Source organism: Chiloscyllium plagiosum, unplaced genomic scaffold (genome assembly GCF_037043375.1).
Source record: "Chiloscyllium plagiosum isolate Xiang-an unplaced genomic scaffold, Cpla_swu_hap1 HiC_scaffold_30, whole genome shotgun sequence".
NCBI classification, from domain to species: domain Eukaryota; kingdom Metazoa; phylum Chordata; class Chondrichthyes; order Orectolobiformes; family Hemiscylliidae; genus Chiloscyllium; species Chiloscyllium plagiosum.
The window spans coordinates 23,572,606-23,596,666 of NW_028270168.1; the positions used below are offsets into that span (position 1 = coordinate 23,572,606).

A 24,061-nucleotide genomic window follows, 5' to 3' on the forward strand; every position below is an offset into this window, starting at 1 on the left:
AAGAAAACCACAAAATTCACATTAAGTCCCAATTGCAAAAGATTTAGGTTCCTTTTTAAAGCCCATCCAAATAATGTGGCTTATATCTGTCTGTTTGCTGACTATTTATATCTGTTCCTCTTAATGGACCTATTACCACACAGTGTTAACATCAAAGATGTGTCTCATGTTAACCTTACCTCGCTAACTCGGAGTTTCCTGGTGTTTGATGGGACTAGTTTTCCTGCCTCTCGCCGTGGAACTGCAGCCATGGTGTAGATTTCCTTGCTGGTTTTCTGCTTTGATTTCAGGAGTGCAAGGCTTAGCTTGGTCGACATGCCAGGTAGGTTGGGATTGTACAGGCTGATACACCAACTGGCATACACTGAAGATCTTCGGTCAGTTTGCTGCACGGGATTTGGCTTGGTGTACTTCAGGTAGCACCAACTGACATTAGTCGTTGTATGGAGGCTCGGGAAGTGTAGGACCTGTTGGATGTCACTAACATCTGTCAGATAGGTGCTTGGCTTTGCAGGGCTGGGACAGGTGGGTGGCTCAAGTAAAGTGCTGGTGGGAGGTTGCTGGAGCTCTTGCGCATGGACTGGGGGTCTCTCTCGGACAGGCTCCTGAGTATCTTCCTTCTTCACTGGCCCTAAAAGCGGTTTATTTCCGTATTGGTGTACGGGCCAGGGTTTGTATACCTCTGATGTTCCAGGTGACTGAAGGGAGAACTGTGGGAGGGGCAGAGTCTGTTTTGCACTGGAGTCCCACTCTTGGGAGGTTTGTGTCGATGAGGCCGTTGACTCACTCAGTTGTTGTCTTGGCAGCTGAGGTTTCTGTCGTCTTGTAGCATCCTCCGCCCTTGAATGCATTACGCTTAAATGTTTAACTGGTTCAGTGCTCTCTTCAATCTCTTCCTCCTTCACACGTTTCTGTTGTTGGGTCTCCATGGTCAATTCTAAGCTACCTGCTGGAGACAACATTCGTTTGCTTCCCCCAATGGTGGTCTGGTAACTGTCTGTACCACACATGCCTTCTGTTGGTGATGTGAGTGGTATATAACCCTTTCTTTCTGTCATGGGAAATGGTATTCTTAAGTATGGCGATTGGAACAGATCTCTATGGTGGCTAGCAATCATCTGTGACAAATCGAGCCCCAGACCCTGCATGGCTTCAGTACATACAAGGGTACCTTTGGGCTTGCAATCTTCCACTCTGCAAATGACCACTGCAGAAGGACTTTCTGCTGACTGCGTCACCAACATTTGTGACAGAGTCGTGTACATGGCACTGCCATAGGTTGGCATATGGGTCTGGACCCTGACGGGCACTACAAGTGACACCACAGGCTGCAGGAGCTCAGGAAATTCAGTGACCGAGGGCTGTGATGCTGACAATGACGCAGTGCCTGGAGAGGAGATGGCTGAAGAGTGGACGGCGCCGGCTGAACTGTACTCGGACTGAGAAGGGAAAGGTGGTGAGCAAGAAGGAACGCGGACCGGGGGAGACAGATGTGATGGGTGTTTCTGCTCCCTGAAATGACCTCCGGTTTCTGCTTGCAGCTGAAAGGCAAGCTGCGAGTGCAATGGCAGGTAGGCAGCTTGTGAAGTGGATGAGGGAGCCAATCGCTGTCTGTGCAGCAGCGACGCAGGATGAACAGACAACTCGACAGGCTGCTGTAGCAGCTGTTGGGAGGCCTGCAATTGGGCTTGTCGAACGGGCAGCTGCGGTGATGCAAACAGAGGATAGGGGACGTGAGGCAGGGCTACAGGAGTTGAAAGCACCTCTGGCATCACCAGCGATGGCAGCAGCGATGATATCTGCCCTTGCTGTTGAAGGTGGTGTGGAGCTGGGAAGGGAGAGAGCTGCTGCTGCTGGTATTGCTTCTGCTGCTGCCCTGCTTGTGGTAATGGCTGCTGAAACACTTGGAAGGCCTCGGTTGGTGGTTGGGTGTAAAACAGTTGGGCAGCATCAGATGGCAGCTGGGAAACGCTGGGCTGGCAGGAGTGAGGCAATGGCGGGGGAGGGGGAGAATGATAACGAGAACTTAGCCCGTGAACAGAAGATTTGCCAGGAACGTGGGCTTGTTCGGGTTTCTCTTGGTTTGAACTGGATTTGGCCTCTTGCTCAGATTCGCCGTACCCACTCAATGAGGTCTGGCGTACCAAGAAACACCTTCTCCGCTCTTTCAAAGGGGAGGCCAGTTTTGGGCCGGAGGACGATTCGGAGGACAGGCTCCCATAATCGAAGGACTTGCTGCGGATTTCAGGTGTTTCTGAAGGGGGTTGCCCACTGGAGGCTTGTTCGGACGAGGACCGCCTCATTTCACGTTGGTGATGGTAATGAGCGGGCACGGTCAGCATGTGAGAGCCCGGGGGCCTGGCATGGATCTCCGACAGCGGCCCGGCCCCTTCCTTTAATGAGGAGGCTTCCCCTGGCTTGCAATGCTCTTCCCTTTCAAACGACGCCGAGTGGCTGGAACCGTGCGAGATACTGCTCTCTTGACTCGGGCTCCTCGCCAGCGTGACGGACTCAAAGCTCGATTCTCCCGAAGACTGCGACATCTCGGCCAAGCGCAACCTCTTCTTTTTGGGCGGCAGTTTCTCTGTCGGGAACTGCGAGAGGGTTTGACTTCTCTGAGGCCACTGGAACTCCTCGGGGGCTCTCTCTGGCTCTTTCACGGCCGCCTCCTTGTCCCTCTCCGATTTATCCGGCTCTTCGGTCACAAGAATTTCAGGGACTTGGATTTTGCGTTGCCGGACCAGACGGGCTTGTAAGGGATGGTGATGGTGGTGATGGTGATGGCGAGGATGTTGAGGGACAGAGTGCCAATTTGGTTCTGCCCCCACCGACTGCGACGGATACTCAACTGATAGGGTTTCTTGGGAGCTCACGCTGCTGAGGTGCTCAAGAGATTCGGACTTCTCGAAAGAACTCGGCCTGCTGAGAGCATTGGTGTGCTGGATCACAGAGATCTCTTTTGCGGTCGCTCTTTTGCTGCTGCTGTCCGAACCCAGGACCTGAGTTTCCGTCGACGTGGGCCCAGCTCCGATGCCCAGCTCCAAGCCTGCTTCTGTGGCCTCACCCCTGGCTCCAGGGTGGGCCAATCCTGACGGGCTGCCAGCAGCCTGAGATGACAGAGGTGCCGAGCCGGGGGGAGCAGTGCCGACACTGGATGGCACGCTGGGCACCATGACAGGGGCTGATCGGCTGCTGTAGTCACCCGGCGGCTCCTCGTCATCCCCAAGGCTCTTCTCTTTCCTCCTCTTCCTCGCTGGTGTGAGCTCTAGTGATGGACGTAGCTTGTAGTGCACCATCTGTGGCTGCATGTCGTGAGGTAGAGCTCCGCGTTGGCTTTCTCGAGGAATGTGAGCCAGGTACGGCCTGGACCTTGGGGCCTGCAGTTCCGAACAGTAATACTTTTTGTGCGTTTCGTAGTTGTTCCGTTTGCGGTAGCGGGCCCCGCAGATGTCACACTCGTACATCAGCCCCTTCACCCGTGAACCCTTCTTGGTCTTTTTGGTGGGATCGCCCTCCTCAGGCTCCTGCTCCTCGCCCGACCTGCCAGGTGGTGCCTGCATCTCTTTGGCTGAATAGCCGCCTTCCCCCGTCTGGTACTCCATGCCCGAAGGCAACTCGATGGCCTTCTGCCTCTTCAGCATACGGTGCTGGGAGACGAGCCCGTGGCTCTGGCTGAAGACCTGCCCAGGGTCAGCCATCCTATCGTCAAAGGAGTAGCTTCCCTTGAACGTTGGCGGGAAACAGGCACTGCCCGCAGAAGGCATGGAATTGCTTCTGGTCAGAGGCACTGTTTCAGTGGCACTGTGGACATGGCGCGCTGCTGCTGAGAACGGGTGTCTACTGGGATCGGAGCCCAACAACTTCATGTCAAATTGGAAGGATTCTCTGGAGGTACTTGGCTTTGGAGACTCAATGCTACCGCGTCTGGACAGTGAGGTTCTACGAGGCTTTACGCTGTCGATTTGACTGGTATCCACCACCGCCTCGTTGATGGTAATGAGCTTGGTGATGTGTTCAATAACATTCTGTTCCATCTGGGCCTTGGGCAGGGAAAAGGAAAGGGAACTGGGCTTATCTTCCAAGGCCATGGGCTGCATTCTCTGGGTGGCACTTGCTGCTATCATGGAGGTTTTCTGACTGTACCGACCATACTTGCCGAGGATGATCTCAGCGTAAGACTTTGCGCTGGCCTGGGGAGGACTGATTTGCAGCTCTGCGCTTTCCGAGCGGGAGAAATAACCCGACTCTGTGCTCCCTTTGCTCCCAGGACTCAGGAAGGTCTGGGACTGTTCATCGGCCAGCGCCCTTCTCCTCTCACTGAGCCGGAGTGCCAGTTTTTGCTTGATGGTGTGAGAGTCTTCGGGCTTGTGGCTGAAGGAAAGATCGAGGGAGGATTCGGAGACCTGCGAGCCTTCTTCCAGCGATGGTGTCTCATTCTGCTGAGTTGCTGTGAAGCTTGCTCGCCTGGGGCTCAGTTCCTGGGCACCGAGGGAGCTGGAGCTTGGAATGTGCTTGTGTTTGGGGGGCAAGTCGGTGAGCGAGTGGGCAGACATTGCCGCGGTCTCGTCCTCTGAGTCTGTGCTTTCATCGCCCTCGGTGTGCTCCTCCGGCTCGTCCCCGCTGAGTTTCTCCATCTCCAGAGTGGAGGTCCCCGCCAACATCTCCCCCTTGGTTCCTGGGACAAGCCCTGCTTTAAGCTTGTGAGCGTGGGACTTGCGATGCTTATACAAGTTGCTCTTTGTCTTGAACGAGAAGCCGCAGGAGTGGCAGGGGTAAGGGCGCTCGCCCGTGTGGGACCGGATGTGTTTCTGGAGGACGCTGGGCTTGGCGCAGGGCCGCCCGCAAAAATGGCAGATGTACTTGCCGGGCTTTTGAGGCTTTCTCTCCTTCCTGGGTGCCTCGTCTTGCTTCAGGGGCACCTGGTGGCTGTAGACAGGGTCCTCTTTGGGGCAATGGGAGGGGAGAAGGTGCCCGCCGTGCGACGGAAGCCCACCGTGGACGTAAGAGCCCGATGCCACGGGGCCTCGAGGGTCAAACAGCTGCCAGGAGCGTCTCTCCAGACCGAGCTCCGGCTTTACTGGGGCCATGAAGACTGGGGGCATGGGCTGCTGCCGGAGCTGGGCTGGCCCGGGTTGCGGTTGCTCAAAGGAATAACTGCAGGGGTGGGGTTTTGGCTGCTCGGGCCCTGGGGTCAGTGGGTGAGCCCGCTCCCCTGTGGGAAGCTGCAGCGGGGCTGAGAAACACGGAGGAGGAGGGACAACGTCACCACCAAGGCTTCTTGGAGGATGGAGCTGGCTTGGTTGGTAGGCAATGGTGGACCTTACAGTGGAGGGAGAGATATCACCTGTGCCCGGTGTCCTGCAAGGGCTCTGTTCAGCCCTTCCTGTACTCTTCTGGTGGGCACCACTTGGCTCAGGATCCATGACCTTCAAGTACTATTGCGTTGGAGCTTGGCAGGATTCATTTGCTAAACGTTGCGTCTTTTAGGAAACAACAAACCCCTGCGCTGCTCGCATTTGTTGAGAATGCTGCAACAGTTTATTGTGTTACGGTGCTGATAAAAGTGTTCCTGCTTGATAACTGATGCAAAGAAAAGGGACATTTATTTAAAGTTCACTTCATGGCGAGTTTCTTTGAAGGCAATTATCAATCGTATGCAACTTCGAGATTGTCATTCCAAACCATTTTTCTGGAACCTTCTTCACAGCTTCTGTTTTCTTCCATTATAGCCTGGAGTTGACTGTATTCCTTCAACCAAAACACAAAGGACAGTCAGTTATTGCACTTGTATGACGCATCCTTTAATGCAACATGTACTTGTATTGCACTTGTGTGAAATGTTCTAAGGCACTGGCTGAAAGTTTGACTCATCAAGACTTAAGGAGATTTTAGTTGAAACTTTATTGCTGGAACAGCACAGCAGGTCAGGCAGCATCCAGGGAACAGGAGATTCGACGTTTCGGGCACAGGCCCTTCTTCAGGAATGAGCAGAGAGTGTTCAGCAGGTGAAGATAAAAGGTAGGGAGGAGGGACTTGGAGGAGGGGCGTTGGAAATGTGATAGGTGGAAAGAGGTCAGGTGAGGGTGATAGGTCGGAGTAGGATGGAGGCGGAGAGGTCAAGAAGAAGACTGCAGGTCAGGAAGGCGGTGCCGGGCTGGAGGGATTCGGCTGAGACAAGGTGGGGGGAGGGGGGGATGAAGAAACTGGTGAAGTCCAAGTTCATCCCCTGTGGTTGGAGGGTTCCCAGTCGGAAGATAAGACGCTCCTCCTCCGACCGTCGCGTTGTTGTGGTTTGGCGGTGGATGAGTCCAATGACCTGCATATCCTCGGTGGAGTGGGAGGGGGAGTTGAAATGCTGTGCTACAGGGTGGTTGGGTTGGTTCGTCCGGGTGGCCCAGAGGTGCTCTCTGAATCGCTCCGCAAGTAGGCGGCCTGTCTCCCCAATATAGAAGAGGCCACACCGGCTGCAGCGGATGCAGTAGATGATGTGGGTGGAGGTGCAGGTGAATCTGTGGCGGATATGGAAGTTTCCTTTGGGGCCTACACCTCCTCCCATCCTGCCCCCTGTAAAAACGCCATCCCATTCTCCCAATTCCTTCGTCTCCGCTGCATCTGCTCCCAGGAGGACCAGTTCAAAATACGTACAACACAGATGGCCTCCTTCTTCAAGGACCGCAATTTCCCCCCCGACGTGGTCGACGGTGCCCTCCACCGCATCTCCTCCACTTCCCGCTCCTCCGCCCTTGAGCCCCGACCCTCCAACCGCCACCAGGACAGAACCCCACTGGTCCTCACCTACCACCCCACCAAACTCCATGTACAGCGCATCATCCGCCGTCACTTCCGCCACCTCCAAACAGACCCCAGCACCAAGGATATATTTCCCTCCCCTCCCCTATCAGCTTTCCGTAGAGACCACTCCCTCCGCGACTCCCTTGTCAGATCCACACCCCCCACCGACCCAACCTCCACTCCCGGCACCTTCCCTTGCAACCGCAGGAGGTGCAACACTTGCGCCCACACCTCCCCCCTCACTTCTCTCCAAGGCCCCAAAGGAAACTTCCATATCCGCCACAGATTCACCTGCACCTCCACCCACATCATCTACTGCATCCGCTGCAGCCGGTGTGGCCTCCTCTATATTGGGGAGACAGGCCGCCTACTTGCGGAGCGATTCAGAGAGCACCTCTGGGCCACCCGGACGAACCAACCCAACCACCCTGTAGCACAGCATTTCAACTCCCCCTCCCACTCCACCGAGGATATGCAGGTCATTGGACTCATCCACCGCCAAACCACAACAACGCGACGGTCGGAGGAGGAGCGTCTTATCTTCCGACTGGGAACTCTCCAACCACAGGGGATGAACTTGGACTTCACCAGTTTCTTCATCCCCCCCTCCCCCCACCTTGTCTCAGCCGAATCCCTCCAGCCCGGCACCGCCTTCCTGACCTGCAGTCTTCTTCTTGACCTCTCCGCCTCCATCCTACTCCGACCTATCACCCTCACCTTGACCTCTTTCCACCTATCACATTTCCAACGCCCCTCCTCCAAGTCCCTCCTCCCTACCTTTTATCTTCTCCTGCTGAACACTCTCTGCTCATTCCTGAAGAAGGGCCTGTGCCCGAAACGTCGAATCTCCTGTTCCCTGGATGCTGCCTGACCTGCTGTGCTGTTCCAGCAATAAAGTTTCAACTTTGATCTCCAGCATCTGCAGACCTCACTTTCTCCTTAAGGAGATTTTAGGGCAAGTGGCAAAAAGCTTGGTCAAACAACGAGATGCACAAGGGCATCACAAGGGAGGTGGAATGAAGTGAGATTTACAGAGAGAATTCTGGAATTTGGGATCAAGACAGCTAAATGCAAAGTCACCAATGGTGCATCAGTGAAAACTGAGGATAAGCAAGAGGCCAGACAATGTTTTGCATGCCGAGGCAACTCAGCTACGTTCAAGCCTTTTACAAAATAAGTACTGGCTGTTAGATTCCGTGCCAAAGGTTTCCTAGGCATTTTATTTTTGGGGAGGATCTTGCTGTGTAATTAATCCTGAAAAAAAAGAATACAGAAATGATTCACGCCAACTTGGTTTGACCTTAGCTCTTGTTTCTAAATTACTGTCTTCTGGAACCTCAGGTAAAGGTGCCTACAGGTGACTTCAGCCTGACACTGAATATTACCCCTCCTCAAGTGTGTTGCCACTTAAGTCATCACCAACCTCACAGTACAAGGTTTGACAATAATTGTGGCCTCACCCATGTTCCACAAACAAATAAAACAAAAATCAAAGTCCTCCAAGCCATTCTATCAATACTCTGATATCTTTATGCATGGGTATCAGTAGATCACACACACACGTCTCCAGTAAAACAGGTCTAAAACTGCATCAACTAATCAATTAAACTAATTAAAGAACGAACGAAGACTGGTGGACATGGTCAGCAGGTTAGAGAAACAAGCTTAACGTTACAATTCCTGTTTGGGATTGAACAGAATGAAGCAAGTATTAAGCCTGGGAAAAGAAGAGTGGAGCAAAGACAAAAGGAGAAATGCTGGAATGATTAAACGACTCAAGAGATAATGGCTGAGGCTTGATAGGATTTTATTGAGATTAGCAAAGAAAGCAGGAATAGTAATGGAAAATGCTAGAAATACCCAGCATATCCAGCAGCATCCGTGGGAGGTGGAAGAGAGGCAGAGGCAATGATTCAAGTAAATGACTTTTCATCAGAATAGAATTATCCAGTTCAAACAGAAAGTCATTCGCCTGAAATGTTAACTCTATTGACGCTGCCAGACTTGCTGAATCTTTCCAGTATTTAAAGACTAGAGTCATAGAGATGATACAGCACGGAAACGGACCCTTTGGTTCAACCCGTCCATGCCGACCAGACATGCCAACCCAATCTAGTCCCACCTGCCAGCAGCTGGACCATATCCCTCCAAACCCTTCCTATTCATTCTCATTTCAGATTTCCAGTATCTGCAAAGATGGTAATAGAAATAACAGAATTAATCGGTACCTGCACTTGCTGTCTGAAAAGATGGGAGCAGTATTTATGAATAAAAGTTATTTAAATCAATGTGAAAGTGGGAAGCCTCATCAAAAATGCTTGAGCTTCCATTCAACATGCTCCAACAGTACTTGAGGCTAAGAACAAGAGAGGTCAGCGTGCGAGAGGGGGTACAGAATTAAGAGAACAAGCAAGTGAAAGCTCTGGGTGACATGTAGTTGGAGATGTTCTGATTCTCCTCTTCAGTGGCTTAACAGATTCTCAAATGAGAAAAAATGGAATTAACAAGTAAAATATCTTTTCAGCGAAACTGAGAAGTTACAATGGTTATAGCTTTGGAATTTCCAACTCCTACAGATGGTCAGCTGTGCTGATTTCTACTGAGTTATTGGTGCAGGCAGGAGACAATAGGGGTGGGGGGGGGGGGGGGTTGGGGTGGATGTGGAGCAAGAGATGGGGAAGTTAAGTTTGGAAGTGACATGTGCCAGGGTCAGTGTGTGGGAGAAATGTGAAATGGGACATCACATTCAGATGTAGCTGAAGAAATTCTGCGGAGCAAACTGGAGTAAAACTAACTTTTACAAAGCTATTGTTGCTGAGGAATTGCAGTAACGCGGAGGGAAGGCTGAGTGTATTAAATGTTTAAGCAACTAATGTTTAGTGATTTCAAATCAGCAAACACCCAAACAGAACTGCCTCATTTTGCTCTAATCATTGAAGATCTTCCTCTTCACTTTAAGAATTCCAGGGAAAATATATATCTCCTCCCTTATCCTTTTGATATAAAATCTTGTTTCTCTAAACTACAAACAGTTTATTTTTCTCAATATGGCTCAGGCATGCACTCAATACCAGGATTTCTAAACAGAAGTGAACTTGTCATTCTGGGATAACTCTAAATATATTTTGTAAATACACCTCCAATTCTATTATCACTTATTTAGCAAAAGAGTGGAGTCTCAGCTACTTGGACTGAACTTTTAAAGTTATCTCCCGTCTTGGTTGTGTTAGGAGTATTAATTTCAAATTTTTAGCATCAAGAGAAGCCATTTTGTCCAACTAGTCCATGCCTGCCAATAATGGTCTGTTGCCTCTGTCATATAACTGTCAGCATAAACTTCTTTCTCCCTTACTTACTTATCTAACTTCCTCTTAAATGCATCTATGCTCTTTGCCTGAACAACACACGTGATGACAAGTTTCATACTCTCACCACTACATACCCTAATCACAGGTATGACTAGAAATGACTAAACTATGAACCATTAAGATTAATGGATTGGAAATGTCAGGGAGGAGCACAGCTTAATTTCCAAGTATGCACCACTAACAGATGCTATGGAAGTTTAATTCCTTAATTCTTCAATGACAGGTGACTGTAAGGAATTATTCCTCACAATACGAAGAAACAGGATATGTCTAACTGTAATATATTGAAAGCCTTGGGTGCCGTATAGCCTTAGGGTAAGTTCACTAGTATGTGCCATTTCCCACTGCGCTGTCAACAAACAGAATTATTTTTTGAAGCCAGCAGACCTGCTGACTGACTGTGAGAAAACTCCTTGGTAGATCAGCTAGTCATAGAGATGTACAGCACGGAAACAGACCCTTTGGTCCATCTTGTCCATGCTGACGAGATATCCCAACCTAATCTAGTCTCATTTGCCAGCACTTGGCCCACATTCCTCTAAACTCTTCCTATTCATACAGCTTCATAAAAATACATTAAGAACCTCAAATGCATTTATTCTTAGAGTGGATTTATGCTTACTTGCCTCAGGAAGTTTATGCTAAGTGTCCAAATAAGCCTGCTCCCTGGAGGCAAGTCCAGGGAATGAGTCCCATACCAGAGGCTGTCTTGGGGAGGCAAGGCCTTGCAAACCTGAAAAGATGCCTTGAGTTTTGAAGGCCATTTTGTGGTCTGGAGGCTCAGTGCCGGCACAGACTTGGTAAAGGGGTTGTAATTTGATTACTTTTTCAAACTCATTTTATTCTTTTGCTGGATTATTTATAATTCTTTCAATTCTGTACCAAATGCTTAAGAATCTGTATCTCAGTATCCTGTACCTAAGATGGCGCCACATTACAAACTTTTCATTGCATTCATTTGAATGCGCGTGACAATAAAACCAATCTGAATGCTGAGCAAACATTGTCAACATATGCTTTTATTTCTTTCACCTGAATACAGAAAGCATGTCAAAGTGAGCAAGCAAGCAAAGTATCTCGGGTTATTATTGGTAATGGTAATTTGGCACGGTCCTTGGGGGATGATAGGCATTTCTCTTTAAGTGGTCATACAGGTTGGTGTACACTCAATGGGTCATAGTGAGGAGGCAGGTTACCACGAACAATCACAGCCAGAATGAGGATTGAGCCTGTTGTATTGGTATCGTTCTACATCACACTCAAGCCATCTAGCCAACTGAGCTAACTGACACCAACAGGTTGGAGATAAATAGCAGTTAATGACCTGAAGTTATAAGCTGTCTAACTCCAAATCCAAGCTCCTAACTTGCCTCAATTACAGGTTGCTGGAGTAAGTGCTCAGACAGAGCTGGTCAGTGCGCATGCTTCATTAATAAGTACACAGACCACCATTTGCCATGAACCTAACTTTAATTCTAAGAACATGACTGCCCTCTAAATCACAGAATCCTACAGCACAGAAGGCAGACATTCGGCCCAATAAGCTGCATTTATGTAGTATACTAAACAGAGTAAAGAACTCAATGTGTTTCACAGGACCATTTATCAAAATAGGTTTGAAATTTACCACAAAGACATAACAGGACAAGTGACCAAAAGTTTGGTCAAAAAAGTAAGTTTTAAGGAATATCTTAAATGAGATGAGACAGCGTAGAGGGTTTGAGAGAGGAATTCCAGAGGTTAGGGTTGGAGCAGCTGAAATTACAGTGACTAATGATAAAACAGGAAAGTGGAGTTAAGGCAGAGGTGAAATCAGCCACGATTGTATCCAATAACAGGGCAGGCTCAAGGGCTGAATTAACTTTATCTACTCTTGTTCCTAGTTCTTATGTTCTAACAAATAAAACAAAGGAGCACAGGGATCCTGATGGATTGTCAAACTGGAGGAGATTACAGAGGGTTAAAATGGAGGAATTGAAAACAATGACAATGACAATGACACTTTTAAACCAAGGGCATTGTAAATTAGGAGTCACTGTAGGCCACGAAGAAAGCTAAGAGGTGAGCAGGATTTGGTCCAAGTTGAAATGTAGAGGACAAAGTGTAATACTAGCTGATCATTATCAAGGGTTGAAGATGGGAGTATTGGTCAATTCTGGTAGAAACAAAGAATGGATTGTGGAGACTTGATTGAAACACATTCCAGATAGTCTGTTTCCTGCTGTCCCGCTGTAGTCTCATGAATCAGAATCAGTTATACAACAGGGAAACAAAATTTTGGTGCAAATCATTCATGTTGACCAGACATTCTAATCTGACTAAGTCCCAGTTGCTAGTTTTTGGCCCATATCCCTCTAAACCCTTCCTATTCATATACCTAACCAGATGCCTTTTAAATGCTGTAATTGTACCAGCCTCCACCACTTCGTCTGGCAGCTCATTCCATACATGCACTGCCCTCTGCATGAAAAGGTTACCTCTTGGGTCCATTTTAAATCTTTCCTCTCTCACTTTAAATCTAGGTCCTCTAGTTTTGGACTCTCCCACCCTAGGAAAAAGACCTTTTCTGTTCACCCTGTCCATGCCTCTCATGATTTTATAAATCACTATAAAGGTCACCTTTTGAATCTCTGACGCTCAAAGGAAAATAGTCTGAAAAGGCTGAGGCTGTCTCTATACATCAAACCTTCTAGTCCAGGGCACCCAGTAGACAGCAGGACAATTTTCCAAGTCTACAAATGCAATGTAATAAAAGTTAAACCCCAATGCACAATCTCTTTGTATCTTAGATTTGGGAGTCTAATTGCTACATGGATCCACAACCAAGAGAAAGGTGGGATGTTAGCCCACCAATGGCAGGAAGTGTGGTTGGAAATCATACGATGAGACATCCAGGAATATTTCTAAAGTTGTCAACTCCAAACTCTTAAAGTCTTATCGATTTATGTCAGCTCACACTGGTATTTTCTACTCCGTGTTCTGTACTGTGTCAATTCCAGAAGTCCAGGAGATTAATCTTCAGTTGATTCAGCTATTTGGTATAAAATTAGGTGTGGAAATCTATTCATTTTATTGTAGCCATATTGTTACAGTCCTTCAGTCATGTTCCATTAGTTGTATGCTATATACAATGTATACTACAAATCAAAACATCTCAGGGGTTTAACTGCCCAAGTACAACAAGTTATTTAGCTAAAGCACTTATGTTCATGCTTTGCTGCCACAAAAACCAGTCAATATTACTTAAGACTAAAGGGTAAGGAATTATTCAATTAAAAGCAAATCAATTGTACATTAATTCTGACTGCTGCAGACAGATCAGGAGAAAATTTAGTTGGATTCTTTCATTCAACCAGAACAATAAAAGCATGCTCAACCTGATCTGCAGAACAAGAATTGCTACTCTGGGGATTTTTGTTTAAAAATGACTTCTTTGGATTTTCTTTTAAAAAAGAGCTCGATAGAGTTGTGTAGCTCAAACATGCAATGGTTCCCTGCAATTAACAGCATATTGTGGAGAAAAACATCTTAATATTTTGTCCCTTTGATTAGAACTGTACACAATTTGAAAACAAAACGTGTGTCATTCCAAATCATCAGCCCCATCCAATTGTAGAGAATGGAACAAACAGAACTTTCATAAAATAGCGTTTCAAAGTGCTGCTTTTGTTGTTTAATAATACTCATTAAGAGTATATCTTTAATGTATACAGGACCAGTAGATGCAAAGTAGATTCAATCATTTGAAATGCTTTTCACAACCCCAGAATATTCCAAAGTTTTTTTACAGCCAACGAGATGCTTTTCTGAGGCATAATCAGTATTACAGAGAAGGAAATGCAGCAGCCCATTTGTACAAAGTCCTACAAGTACCAATGAGATAAATGATAATTCATATTGTTACAGAATAATTAAATGTCAGCCAGAACTTTGATGGAATTACCCTGCTCTCCTTCAAATCATGGAATAGGATAAAATCAAAGAATAGTTAAGCACAGAAGGAGGCCACTTGGCCCATCATGTCTGTGTTGGCTGTAAAATGAGCTACACAGCCTAATCCCGCTTTCTAGCATTTGGTCCATAGCTCTGCAAGTTACGGCACTTGAGTCGCATCGACAGATATCTTTTTAATGAATGGAGGGTTTCTGCTTTTACTGCACTCACTACAGGCAGTGAATTCCAGATTCCATGTATCTTTTACAACTGCATCACAGGGAGGAGGCTGTCTCAGTTTGCCATCTTGTTTGAAAGCTGGCACTTCAGTCAGTATTGAATTCCCTCAGTACTGCACAGAGTATCCACTTGGATTATGTGCCGGATCTGAAAATGGACTTCAATCCACAACCTTAATGATACAGAGGTGAGCATGTTACACCATAGAATGACTGATTCTTTATTGTTGTAACACATTGAGTAACTAAATGTATATTTAGTTTTGTTCTGTCATCAGAACAAATGAAATCTAGAAGCTAATTAGTTAATTTTTGGATGTAGCTAGAATTAGGAACAGAATCCCATTTTCTTGCAATGTTTATCCACATGTTCTAAGTTTATGTTTACTTATGGATGGCATGTGTGACCCAAACTTGTTCATTCCTGATTTGTCTTTTAATACAGCCTTACCCCTCCTCATTTCATTAACTTGCTTCACCTCTGGAAGCCTCTAAGAGTTCCAATTCTGGCCTCTTTCGCATCTGAGGCTTTTATTACTCCATCACCAGTGGCCCTGCAATTACCTAAGCCCCTACTCGGGCGCACGGTGGCACAGTGCTGCCTCGTGGTGCTAGGGACCTGGGTTCAATTCCCGCCTCGGGCGACTGACTGTGTGGGGTTTGCATGTTCTCCCCGTGTCTGTGTGAGTTTCCTACCACAGTCCAAAAAGAACATGCAGGTTAGGTGAATTGGCCTTGCTGAATTGTCCATAGTGTTAGGTGAAGGGGTAAATGTAGGGGAATGGGTCTGGGTGGGGTGTGCGTCGGTGTGGACTTGTTGGGCTGAAGGGCCTGTTTCCACACTGTAAGTAATCTAATCTAAAATTAAAAAAAACATCCTACCCTGCCTCTTACTGCTCCATTAAGGCAGTCCTTCAAAAACTTACCTCCTGTCTCAGTATTCCCTCACATCAAACAATTTCACATTTTATAATGACTGAGCTCCTGAGAAACAACTTGTACATTGTTCTACATGTAATGCAACTTTATAAAAACAAATAGTTGTTGACTTGGAAATTTACTGCAACAAATTACTCCAATGGATACAGGCACAGCAAATGTATCTATAACAGATTGTGCTATACCCAGTGTTGGTGTTAAAGCACTGCAGATATTTGGAAAACTGATCATTCACATACCCAGAAAACCCAGTTGATCAAATCATCAATACTCAATCCATATCTAAAAATGGAAAATGCTGCATAATCTCACATGATCTGGCAGCATCTGCACAGAGAAAGCAGTGTTAATGTTTTGAGTCTGGAATTATTCTGAAGAAGGGTCAGTCTGCTTTCCTTCCAGATTCTACCAGACCTGCTGAGTTTACCTGGTATTCCTGTTTTTGCTTCAGATTTCCAGCATCTGCAGTGCTCTGTTTTACCACATCTAAAGGTGTAATACTCTTTATCTACTTCACATACTGTTTTGGTTTTTTACATAAAATTCAAATTGTGAACACATCAATGATTTCATTACATTTTAGATATGGTAGGAATATTACTCAAACCCTCTCTTTATACTCTTGACCTTAGTTATTTGCCAATTAACCTATGATTTCCAATCTGAAAAGAAATGAAGTTATCGGCTAACTTCCCTTTTCCCTCCTAAATTCACAAATTTGTCTCGGTATTATGTCAACCCCTGGCCATCGTTCCATCAACTCCAACCATATTTCAGGAAAACTTGTCTTTGACATATCCTTGTCTCTAAAATCAGCAAGTTACCTAAAAGGACCAACATTAGGCACTCAACAAGACCATCACTGTGCTTTCCTTTGGATTATACATACTACTGTAATTACTGTTGTAGCAGGATCCCAGCACATTATAGATCCATCATAAGGCATCACTGGGAACATTCCTATCCCATAAAAGATCAAAACTCAGACCATTCTAACTTGAATTATGAGACAATACAGTTTCCTGCCTGAGATTTTCTGGTCAGGTTTCATTCTCACGAGTCAGAGCTGAACTGATTTCTACAAAGTCCCTTACGTCTGTGGAAAGAATTTGGTCTCAGAATTTGATGGCACTATACCTGTTTAACTGGTGTAAAATGGATCCAGTATGGTCAATGCCACCCACTATACTGGTGATAATAGTTGGCATCCTGTCCACCTCAAATTAAATCTAGACCTTTGGAAAAAAATCGGGAGTGGGACCCCATTGCCTGTTGCTGGCACATCTTCCAGATTGTTCCACAAATGGTGGCAGTGAACAAAGATGTAACTGGTTTCCTCAAGTACCTGGCATTCTAATTGGCAATCTGTAAAAGAGACACTGGACAACGCTATCCAAAATGTGAAGAAGAAAGAACAGTGAGATATTCTCAACCATTGTCTACCCTCAACTTTACCGCTGGTCTCTCATGAAGCACTTTGGTGACCGGTGAGTTACCAAACTAGGCCATGGTGAATGGCATCTTTAGCTTGCTGACACTACCTTCAGGAAGCTGGTTGAGAGACTCCTTGCACACCATCTTGTGTTTTGCTCGTAGTTTCGGATGTGATGTAATGAATGATTTTTCCTGATATGATTTAATAAGCTGCTTGAGAGAAGCTTGATACCTCTCAGCTTTTGAACCTCCTTCCTGATTTCATAGGATCACAGAATCCTCACAGTGAGGAAGCAGGCCTTTCGGCCCATCGAGTACACACCACCTCTCCAAAGGGCACTCCATCCAGACCCACCTCCTACCCTGTCCATGCAATCCTGCATTTCCCATTGCTAATCCATCTAAAGTGCACATCTCTGGACACTACAGGGCAAGCTTTGGACTGTGGGAGGAAATGGGAACATTCGGTGGAAACTCATGCAGATACGGGGACAATATGCAAACTCCGCACAGACAGTCACCCGAGGGTGGAATAGAACCCATTCCTGGTGCTGAGAGGCAGCGGTGCGCACCAATCAGCCACCATGCTGCCTGGTTTCCCCATCACAAACAACACTGAGGGAATGAGATGTGTTTTCGGTCTCTAGCATTGTGACTGTGCTTGTCCGTCTTTGTTATAAGTCTCAGTGAATATTAAAGTTTATTGGCTCCTGACAGCATAAACCTGGGGAAGAAAAAGAAAGTCCCAGTTCATGCATATTGGCTGGACAGGAGCAGTGGGCTAACTCTTCCGTATTATTCCAACAACAAGACTATTCTATTTCTTCAATGAGTGAGACTGCCCAACCAAATACTGAAATTAGTTCACACCCTGCTATGGATAGTTTTCCCGAAGAGCTGAACTGAGTCTACCCAAGCTCATTTCTGTTATGACCACTGTCCTGTCAGCCAGTTGGCATTAGAAACTTTGCTACCAGTGAATTATTATTGAAGCAGAGCTCTACCTCTTGACTACATTAATGCCATGGGGATGGAGTCTTTGAACCCAATACAAAGTGACCAGTCAGTGATTCCGTAACAGAAACACAAATGGGCAACATGAAGTAGGTGTTGCAGAAGATCAGTGTTGGTCCTATTCCAGCTCATTGATCAGACATGGTCTAATATCAGTTGCTCATTATATACAAAGAGAAAATATAGAAATGGCATGTTGGAAGGATTCCTCTGAAAATCTTGCATTTAAGAAAAGTATCTTTCATGACCCAAAGTGCGACACAGTTAATTAAGCACGTTTTCAGTGTAGTCACTCAGTATCATTTGAGGGGTGGCAGATTTAAAACTGATGATGAGGAATTACTTTTTTCAAAGGGTCATGAATCTATGGAATCCAATAACCCCAGGAGTGAGGTGGATACTGGGACACTGAATAAATCTGAGGAGGAGAGAGATTTTCATTTAGTAACAGGTTAAAGGATTATGGAGAGAGGGCAGGACAGTGGAATTGAGATCATGATTATATTAAATAGTTGAGCAGGTGCGAGGGGCTAAATTGTCTACTCCTAGTTCTTATGCCCTTAATATTGGTTCAATATTGGAGTCATCCCCTGTTCATAGGGCCATGGGACCTTTGACATCCACTTGAGTGGGCAAATGGGTCCTTGGTTGAATACCTACGGATAAATGTGAATATGATTGACAGTGCATCATTCCCAGAGTACTAAATGGCAATTGTGGGCTCATGTCTCTCAAGTGGGGCACGAGCCTACAATCTTCCCAAGTTTGTGTGCTGAGTAACTGAGCTACTGACTGATGATATTCTAGGGCTTGGATGAAGGACAAGGTCAGAAGTTAGTGTTACAGCTGACCGGATATTGAACAAAATTGCAAAAGGGCGAGAACAATCTGAGGAAGAAGCTCAGCTAAATGGGTTTAAGTGCAATTGACTGGGGACTGGCATTACTTGTCATGTTGCACTGTGCTGCCGAACGTCCATTATTATACTCACTCCAGGGATCATTGCCAGCTCCAGCTGAATTTGATCCTCAAGGTTCTCAGACATGACCCCCTCCCACAATCCCTCAACCCTGAGCTTCCCTCATTGGTTGCCCAAACACACACTTGCTTTTCTGATTAGATAATTTTTGATTGTCAGTAAAGACGGTTTTCTTGCCCCAAACAATAATACAGTTAACACACAATAGGACTGAAATTTTGTTTTTTTTTGATGGTTTCTTGATGTTTCACCTACATTTTGCCCATTGTAGCATCCTGGAGCTTAACCATTATTTCTTTCGGACTTTAGAATAATCCTGGAGGTTTGACAGCCCACCTGCAGGAGATTCAAGCTGCTTTGGGAAGTTTCAGGGTCAGCACAGTTTGAAGTGAACTTAAACTATAAGCAAGAGAGTGAAAGCATGTGGGTCATTTAGCACACAAATCAACTCACACTCAACTGCAAAGCCAAGAAAATTGAAAAATAACTGATGGATAATTTCAATCTTAGAATATTTCCATACATCTGAGCAAAACTCCTGATGTACCTGCAGTTCCTGATTTTGGTTCTTCACAAGCTCCTGTTTTAGTTATCTCTGCAAAAGGAAAACACAAAGATTAATAAAGAAAAATGGAAGTAATGTCACAGTTGATGTACTTGGACTGTTAAAGACAGAGCTGCATCAACCCTCTAATGTATCATTGAAATTGCCTGACATTTTGCCTTTGTATTTTTCATAGAATCCCTACAATGTGGAAACAGGCCATTTGGCCAAGAAGTCCACACCTACTCTCTGAAGAGTATCCCACCGAGACCCATCCCCCTATCCTATTACTCTACATTTCCCCTGACTAATGCACCTAACCTACATATCCCTGAACACTATGGGCAGTTTAGCTTGGCCAATTCACCTAACCTGCACATCTTTGGACTGTGGGAGGAAATGGAGCACCCGGAGGAAACCCAAGCAGTAACGGAGAGAATGTGCAAACTCCATACAGATAGTCACCAGAGGCTGGCATTGAACCCAGATCCCTGATGATATGAGGCAGTGGTTCTAACCACTGAGCCCCCATGCCACCCTTCAAATTCAATGAAACATTGCTCCACGGCTAGGATTGACAACTGTGATATGATATTTCCTAGGAGTTATGATCACATGACTTCTGGCTTCCAGTGAGTCCCCATTCCACATTATCAGTCACGAGATATGTCCGGTCTCAGGAAGACTCTCCTTCCTGACAATTGAGAAGCTAACAATATTTTTTATTAAAAAAACACAATTGGATCATTTTGACTGCCAGTTGAACTGGTATCTTCAATTCAGTTTCCAATCCATGGATTAGTAATCCAGAACCATAGGTTAATGTGCCAGGGGTATGAATTCAGATCTCACTACAGCAGGTGGTGAAATTTGATCCAATAAACATCAAGAAGAAATTAAATAGTCTCAAGACAACTACATACTCCTAGTAAATTGTCGTAAAAGTCCAGCTGGTTCAGTAATGTTCTTTAGGGAAGGAAATCTGCCGTTCTTTCCTGGATCTGGCCTACATATGACTCCAAACCCTCAGCAATATAGTTGATATTTAATTACCTTCTTGGAAAAATTAACAATGGTCAATAAATACTCATGAATGATTTAAAGAAAAAACGTGATAAGGGAAATTCAAATCAAAAGGCTCAGTTTATTTTTTAAAATGGTCGTGCAATTTTGATCCCTTAATACAAGATTCAAGATAGCATTGACACAGAGCGATGCTTTGTGAGCTCTCTTAGGGGGGATTGGGAGGGGTTGGGTGGAAGGATTGGAAGTTACTTGCAGCAATGTTTTGGGATTAATTTTTTCCAATCACTGGAGACTATAGACAGTAAACAAATTTAGTATGGAAAAGTCCTCAATCCCAGAATTATCCACTCCCCGCTAACCTTCCCCTCCACATCCACTCATCCATCAGTAAAAGAGCAGTTAAAATACCCACAGTAATTGAGGAAGAAAAAGAAAGAGAAAATGAACTGCTACCAAAACATATCATTGCAGATATTTCCTGTTAGTTCACCGCAATAGTTATTTCAGCAGTCACCCAGTCTGACAGCATATGTAGCCAATACAAATAGCTTTGGCAATGCAAAAGGCCAATGAAAACAATTATCCCACTTTCAATTTATGATACTATAGGCTTGAATCTGGGATCCAAAAGACTAAAGGCTTCAAAACACACATCAGCCTTGCAAAGTTACATTCAGACTGCATGGAGGAAGAGAGCACCCCAGTATCTGCCAGATATCTGCAACAGAAACACTTCCACGTTGTTAGTTCTTGGAAGGAGAGATATTGAGGTTAAATTTTGCTAGCCGTTTCTTTTTCGATAGGTCTTTTCTAGTAAAACAGAGTTGACTTTTCATACTGTTTCACAAAGAGCAGCTCTAACTCATAGCAGGTAGTGCTGGATGTGCGAGACCGAAATGTGGAAAACAGAGAGAAGAAGAAAGGGAGAGAATGGGAGCAAGAGGACGTGAAAAAGAACAAACAGAAAAGGTGGGCATTTGAAATCTGTTGAATTGGGAACGGTTGGCCCCTGAAAAGTTATGGAGTTGTGCACCACTAAAAAAAGAAATATTCCACATCTAAGCAGTGAAGAATAGCCATCCAGGTCATCACACTGAGGAATACTGGAATTGCTTTTTCAGGAATAACTAGATAAAAGGATCCAGGTCTATCATTTTCATCTCCCATTGTCCTGGCAGTCACATGATACCTCAGCAATAGATTTGTTTTTAATCAACCACAGCAATAAAGCTTTATAACAGACTCAGGCACGAGACGATGAAAATCCCCAGTGGTAGAAAATGTTTGGAATGATTAAGTTCAAAGTGTTTTCTTCTTCCCACAGAATGCCACATTCAGCACACGGCATGTCTCAAATTGCTCATATACAGCAACCCAAGATGTTACTTTCTGAAACAAATCCATTTAATTTGCATTTCCAAATGTTGAACAGTAATACAATGTGAAAATGATTGTCTTCTAACACCAACATGAGTCTTGGTGGCAAAACCGCTGCAAATATATGGCCAATACAATAAAAAACTCTACAGGCAATTCGCTACATGTTAGAGTGAGATTCCAGAACTTTATTGATGCCCTAGGACAAGTTTCACATCAGGACCATCAATCATGTCAGGATTAGTGCCTTCAACAATATTAAGTACAAGCCCTAAATGACCACGACAGGAAATAATTTGAACTCTGTCCAATTTTGTGATTGACATTAACTTCAACTTAGGGAAACTAGCAGGGGACTTTCCTGTCCTAGCTAACTATTTATCCCTCAACCAACATCACGAAGGTAGTAATGAGATAATGACTACATCATCTATGTGTGGGAAGTGTGCTGTACCCACATTGGCTGGCAAGTTTCTCACAACAACAGTGACTGCATTTCAATCGTACGTCATTATTACAGTATGCTTTGGAATGTCCTGATGTTGTCAAAGGCACTATATGAATGTAGGCTCTTTTGTCATTTGATTGGTTATAACAAGGTTGATGGTAATTGGTGGAGAATCAGAACTCATAGCCTACCTCATTTACTCCATTTTTTGCAGGATTCTTTTGTGCATTGATAGTAATGAGTGCTGTTAATGCATCAGTATAATCCCTGGAACATATAGGCTATAACGTTTGCAATGCAGCAGAATTTAGCAAAGGTGCTCCTCCAAGAAACACCATCAGATGGCGCCAGTATACTCACTTGACTTTTTAATGTGCACATACCTACTTACAATTGCTAAATGGATGTGTTTTACTTGTCTACTCTGTAGAAAGACTATTCGGTAATAGTTGGCGGGCTGAAACAGGGTAACATTCGATGGACCACTTTCCAGCTTTAAATAGAGAAATCTGAGACTTAAGGATGCTCACCCCCTCCCCAACCCCAAACCTCCACCAAGACGAAAGAGAGGAGATAAGCTAGCAATGAGATGACCACCATACTGAAGATTGCTGGTGGAAAGGTGTAACGTGTTTCAAAACTCAAGCCTGTCCCTCCCAAGGATTAATTCCACATGTTACACGACCTGCCTTCACTCTGTGGTATCACTATCAGTCTCAAGGGGTCACCTCTCTTCACTGCTACACAATTGGGAGAGGGCTGCAGCCATGAAAGTTCACTGACTGCCAGAAGATAATTGGAAATCTACCCCAGATGACAAAACAGTGACTCCATGAGGCACTGCACACTCTTCTGATAAGATTCAAACTCTTCACCATGCAACACAAAGCTTATTGAAAGATTTTCAGCAATAGGTGCTGAATGTTACGATGTTTTAGCTCTCCGCCAGACCTAATGTGCTGCCATTGCCTTCAGCTGGTGAATTTCACAGCAACAGTATGTCATTAAGTGTTTGCAGCCAATGAAATATCGACTTGAACTATGGTCACTGTGGCAAAATGAAAAAGGCAGCAGGCTGTATGCAAGCAGCAAGGTCCCAGTCATGTCACTACCGATTATAAATAATACTGGTCAAGGGATAAATGCAGGTCAGGATACTGAGGAGAAGATTTCTTTGAAAATAGTGACACAGATCTTTTACTTACATTTGATGGAGAAGGGAAGGCCTTGGTTTGATGGTTCATCTGAAAATGGCACCTCCTGCAATGCAACATTCTCTCAGAACTGCACAGAAATAGCTTCTCAGATTATATACTCCACTCATGAAGTGACCTTCAACTTTTAACCTGTAAACTGTGCAGTAAGGGTGCCACCCGCTGAGTCACAGCATAGACAGCAATCAAGAGCAGGAAAACCTGGCGAAAATTTTGTGACTCAGTCCAAACTGTGGGTCATGATCTCACCTGATGAGGGTATTGTGTCATTAGCGATAAAGCATGGACTAATTTTTGACAACTGAGAGGCCCCTTTAAATCCTTGCGTGACGAGTGAGATCCAATGAACTGCCCCTTGAGACTCAATTGCAGCTGCTGCTGCTAAAAGAAAACCCATGAAAAAGGTAGGTGTTCAAGCTTAATTTTGTAGACCCTGTCTTAAATCAACTAATCCAACAAAACTCCTGTATTCCCACCCCACTGAGTGAAGAACTAATTTACCCTTCCCCCATCCCCACAACCACCAGCTCCACATGAAAACCTCTACTGCTCAACCAACAACATCCATACACCCCCTGATCTTCACTCTGGGGTCACACAAAATTTGAGACATTAATACAGGGTCACACCACAAATGGTTTTGAGGCGCGTCTGCTGTGGGTCAGCTTGCAAATCTAATCTTTTCTTCCTTTTATTTATTGTTCTGTATTTGATTTGATCCTAATTCACTATTTCCTTCTTCATCCTTCCTCGG

At 45.3% G+C, this 24,061-nt stretch overlaps 1 protein-coding gene across 6 annotated transcripts in view; it reads right to left on the reverse strand.

The window, feature by feature from the left end:
* The window catches only part of hivep3b (HIVEP zinc finger 3b), a 399,719-nt gene that overhangs the window by 62,115 nt on the left and 313,543 nt on the right, over positions 1–24,061 (reverse strand). For all 6 annotated transcript variants that reach the window (XM_087976806.1, XM_043717599.2, XM_087976805.1 and 3 more), the window contains 2 exons: positions 19,246–19,293; positions 180–5,748 (listed from right to left, as the gene is read on the reverse strand). In XM_087976806.1, coding sequence (XP_087832932.1) covers positions 180–5,423 — 5,244 coding nt within the window. In that variant the 5' untranslated portion in view covers positions 5,424–5,748; positions 19,246–19,293. The remainder of the gene's footprint in view (positions 1–179; positions 5,749–19,245; positions 19,294–24,061) is intronic.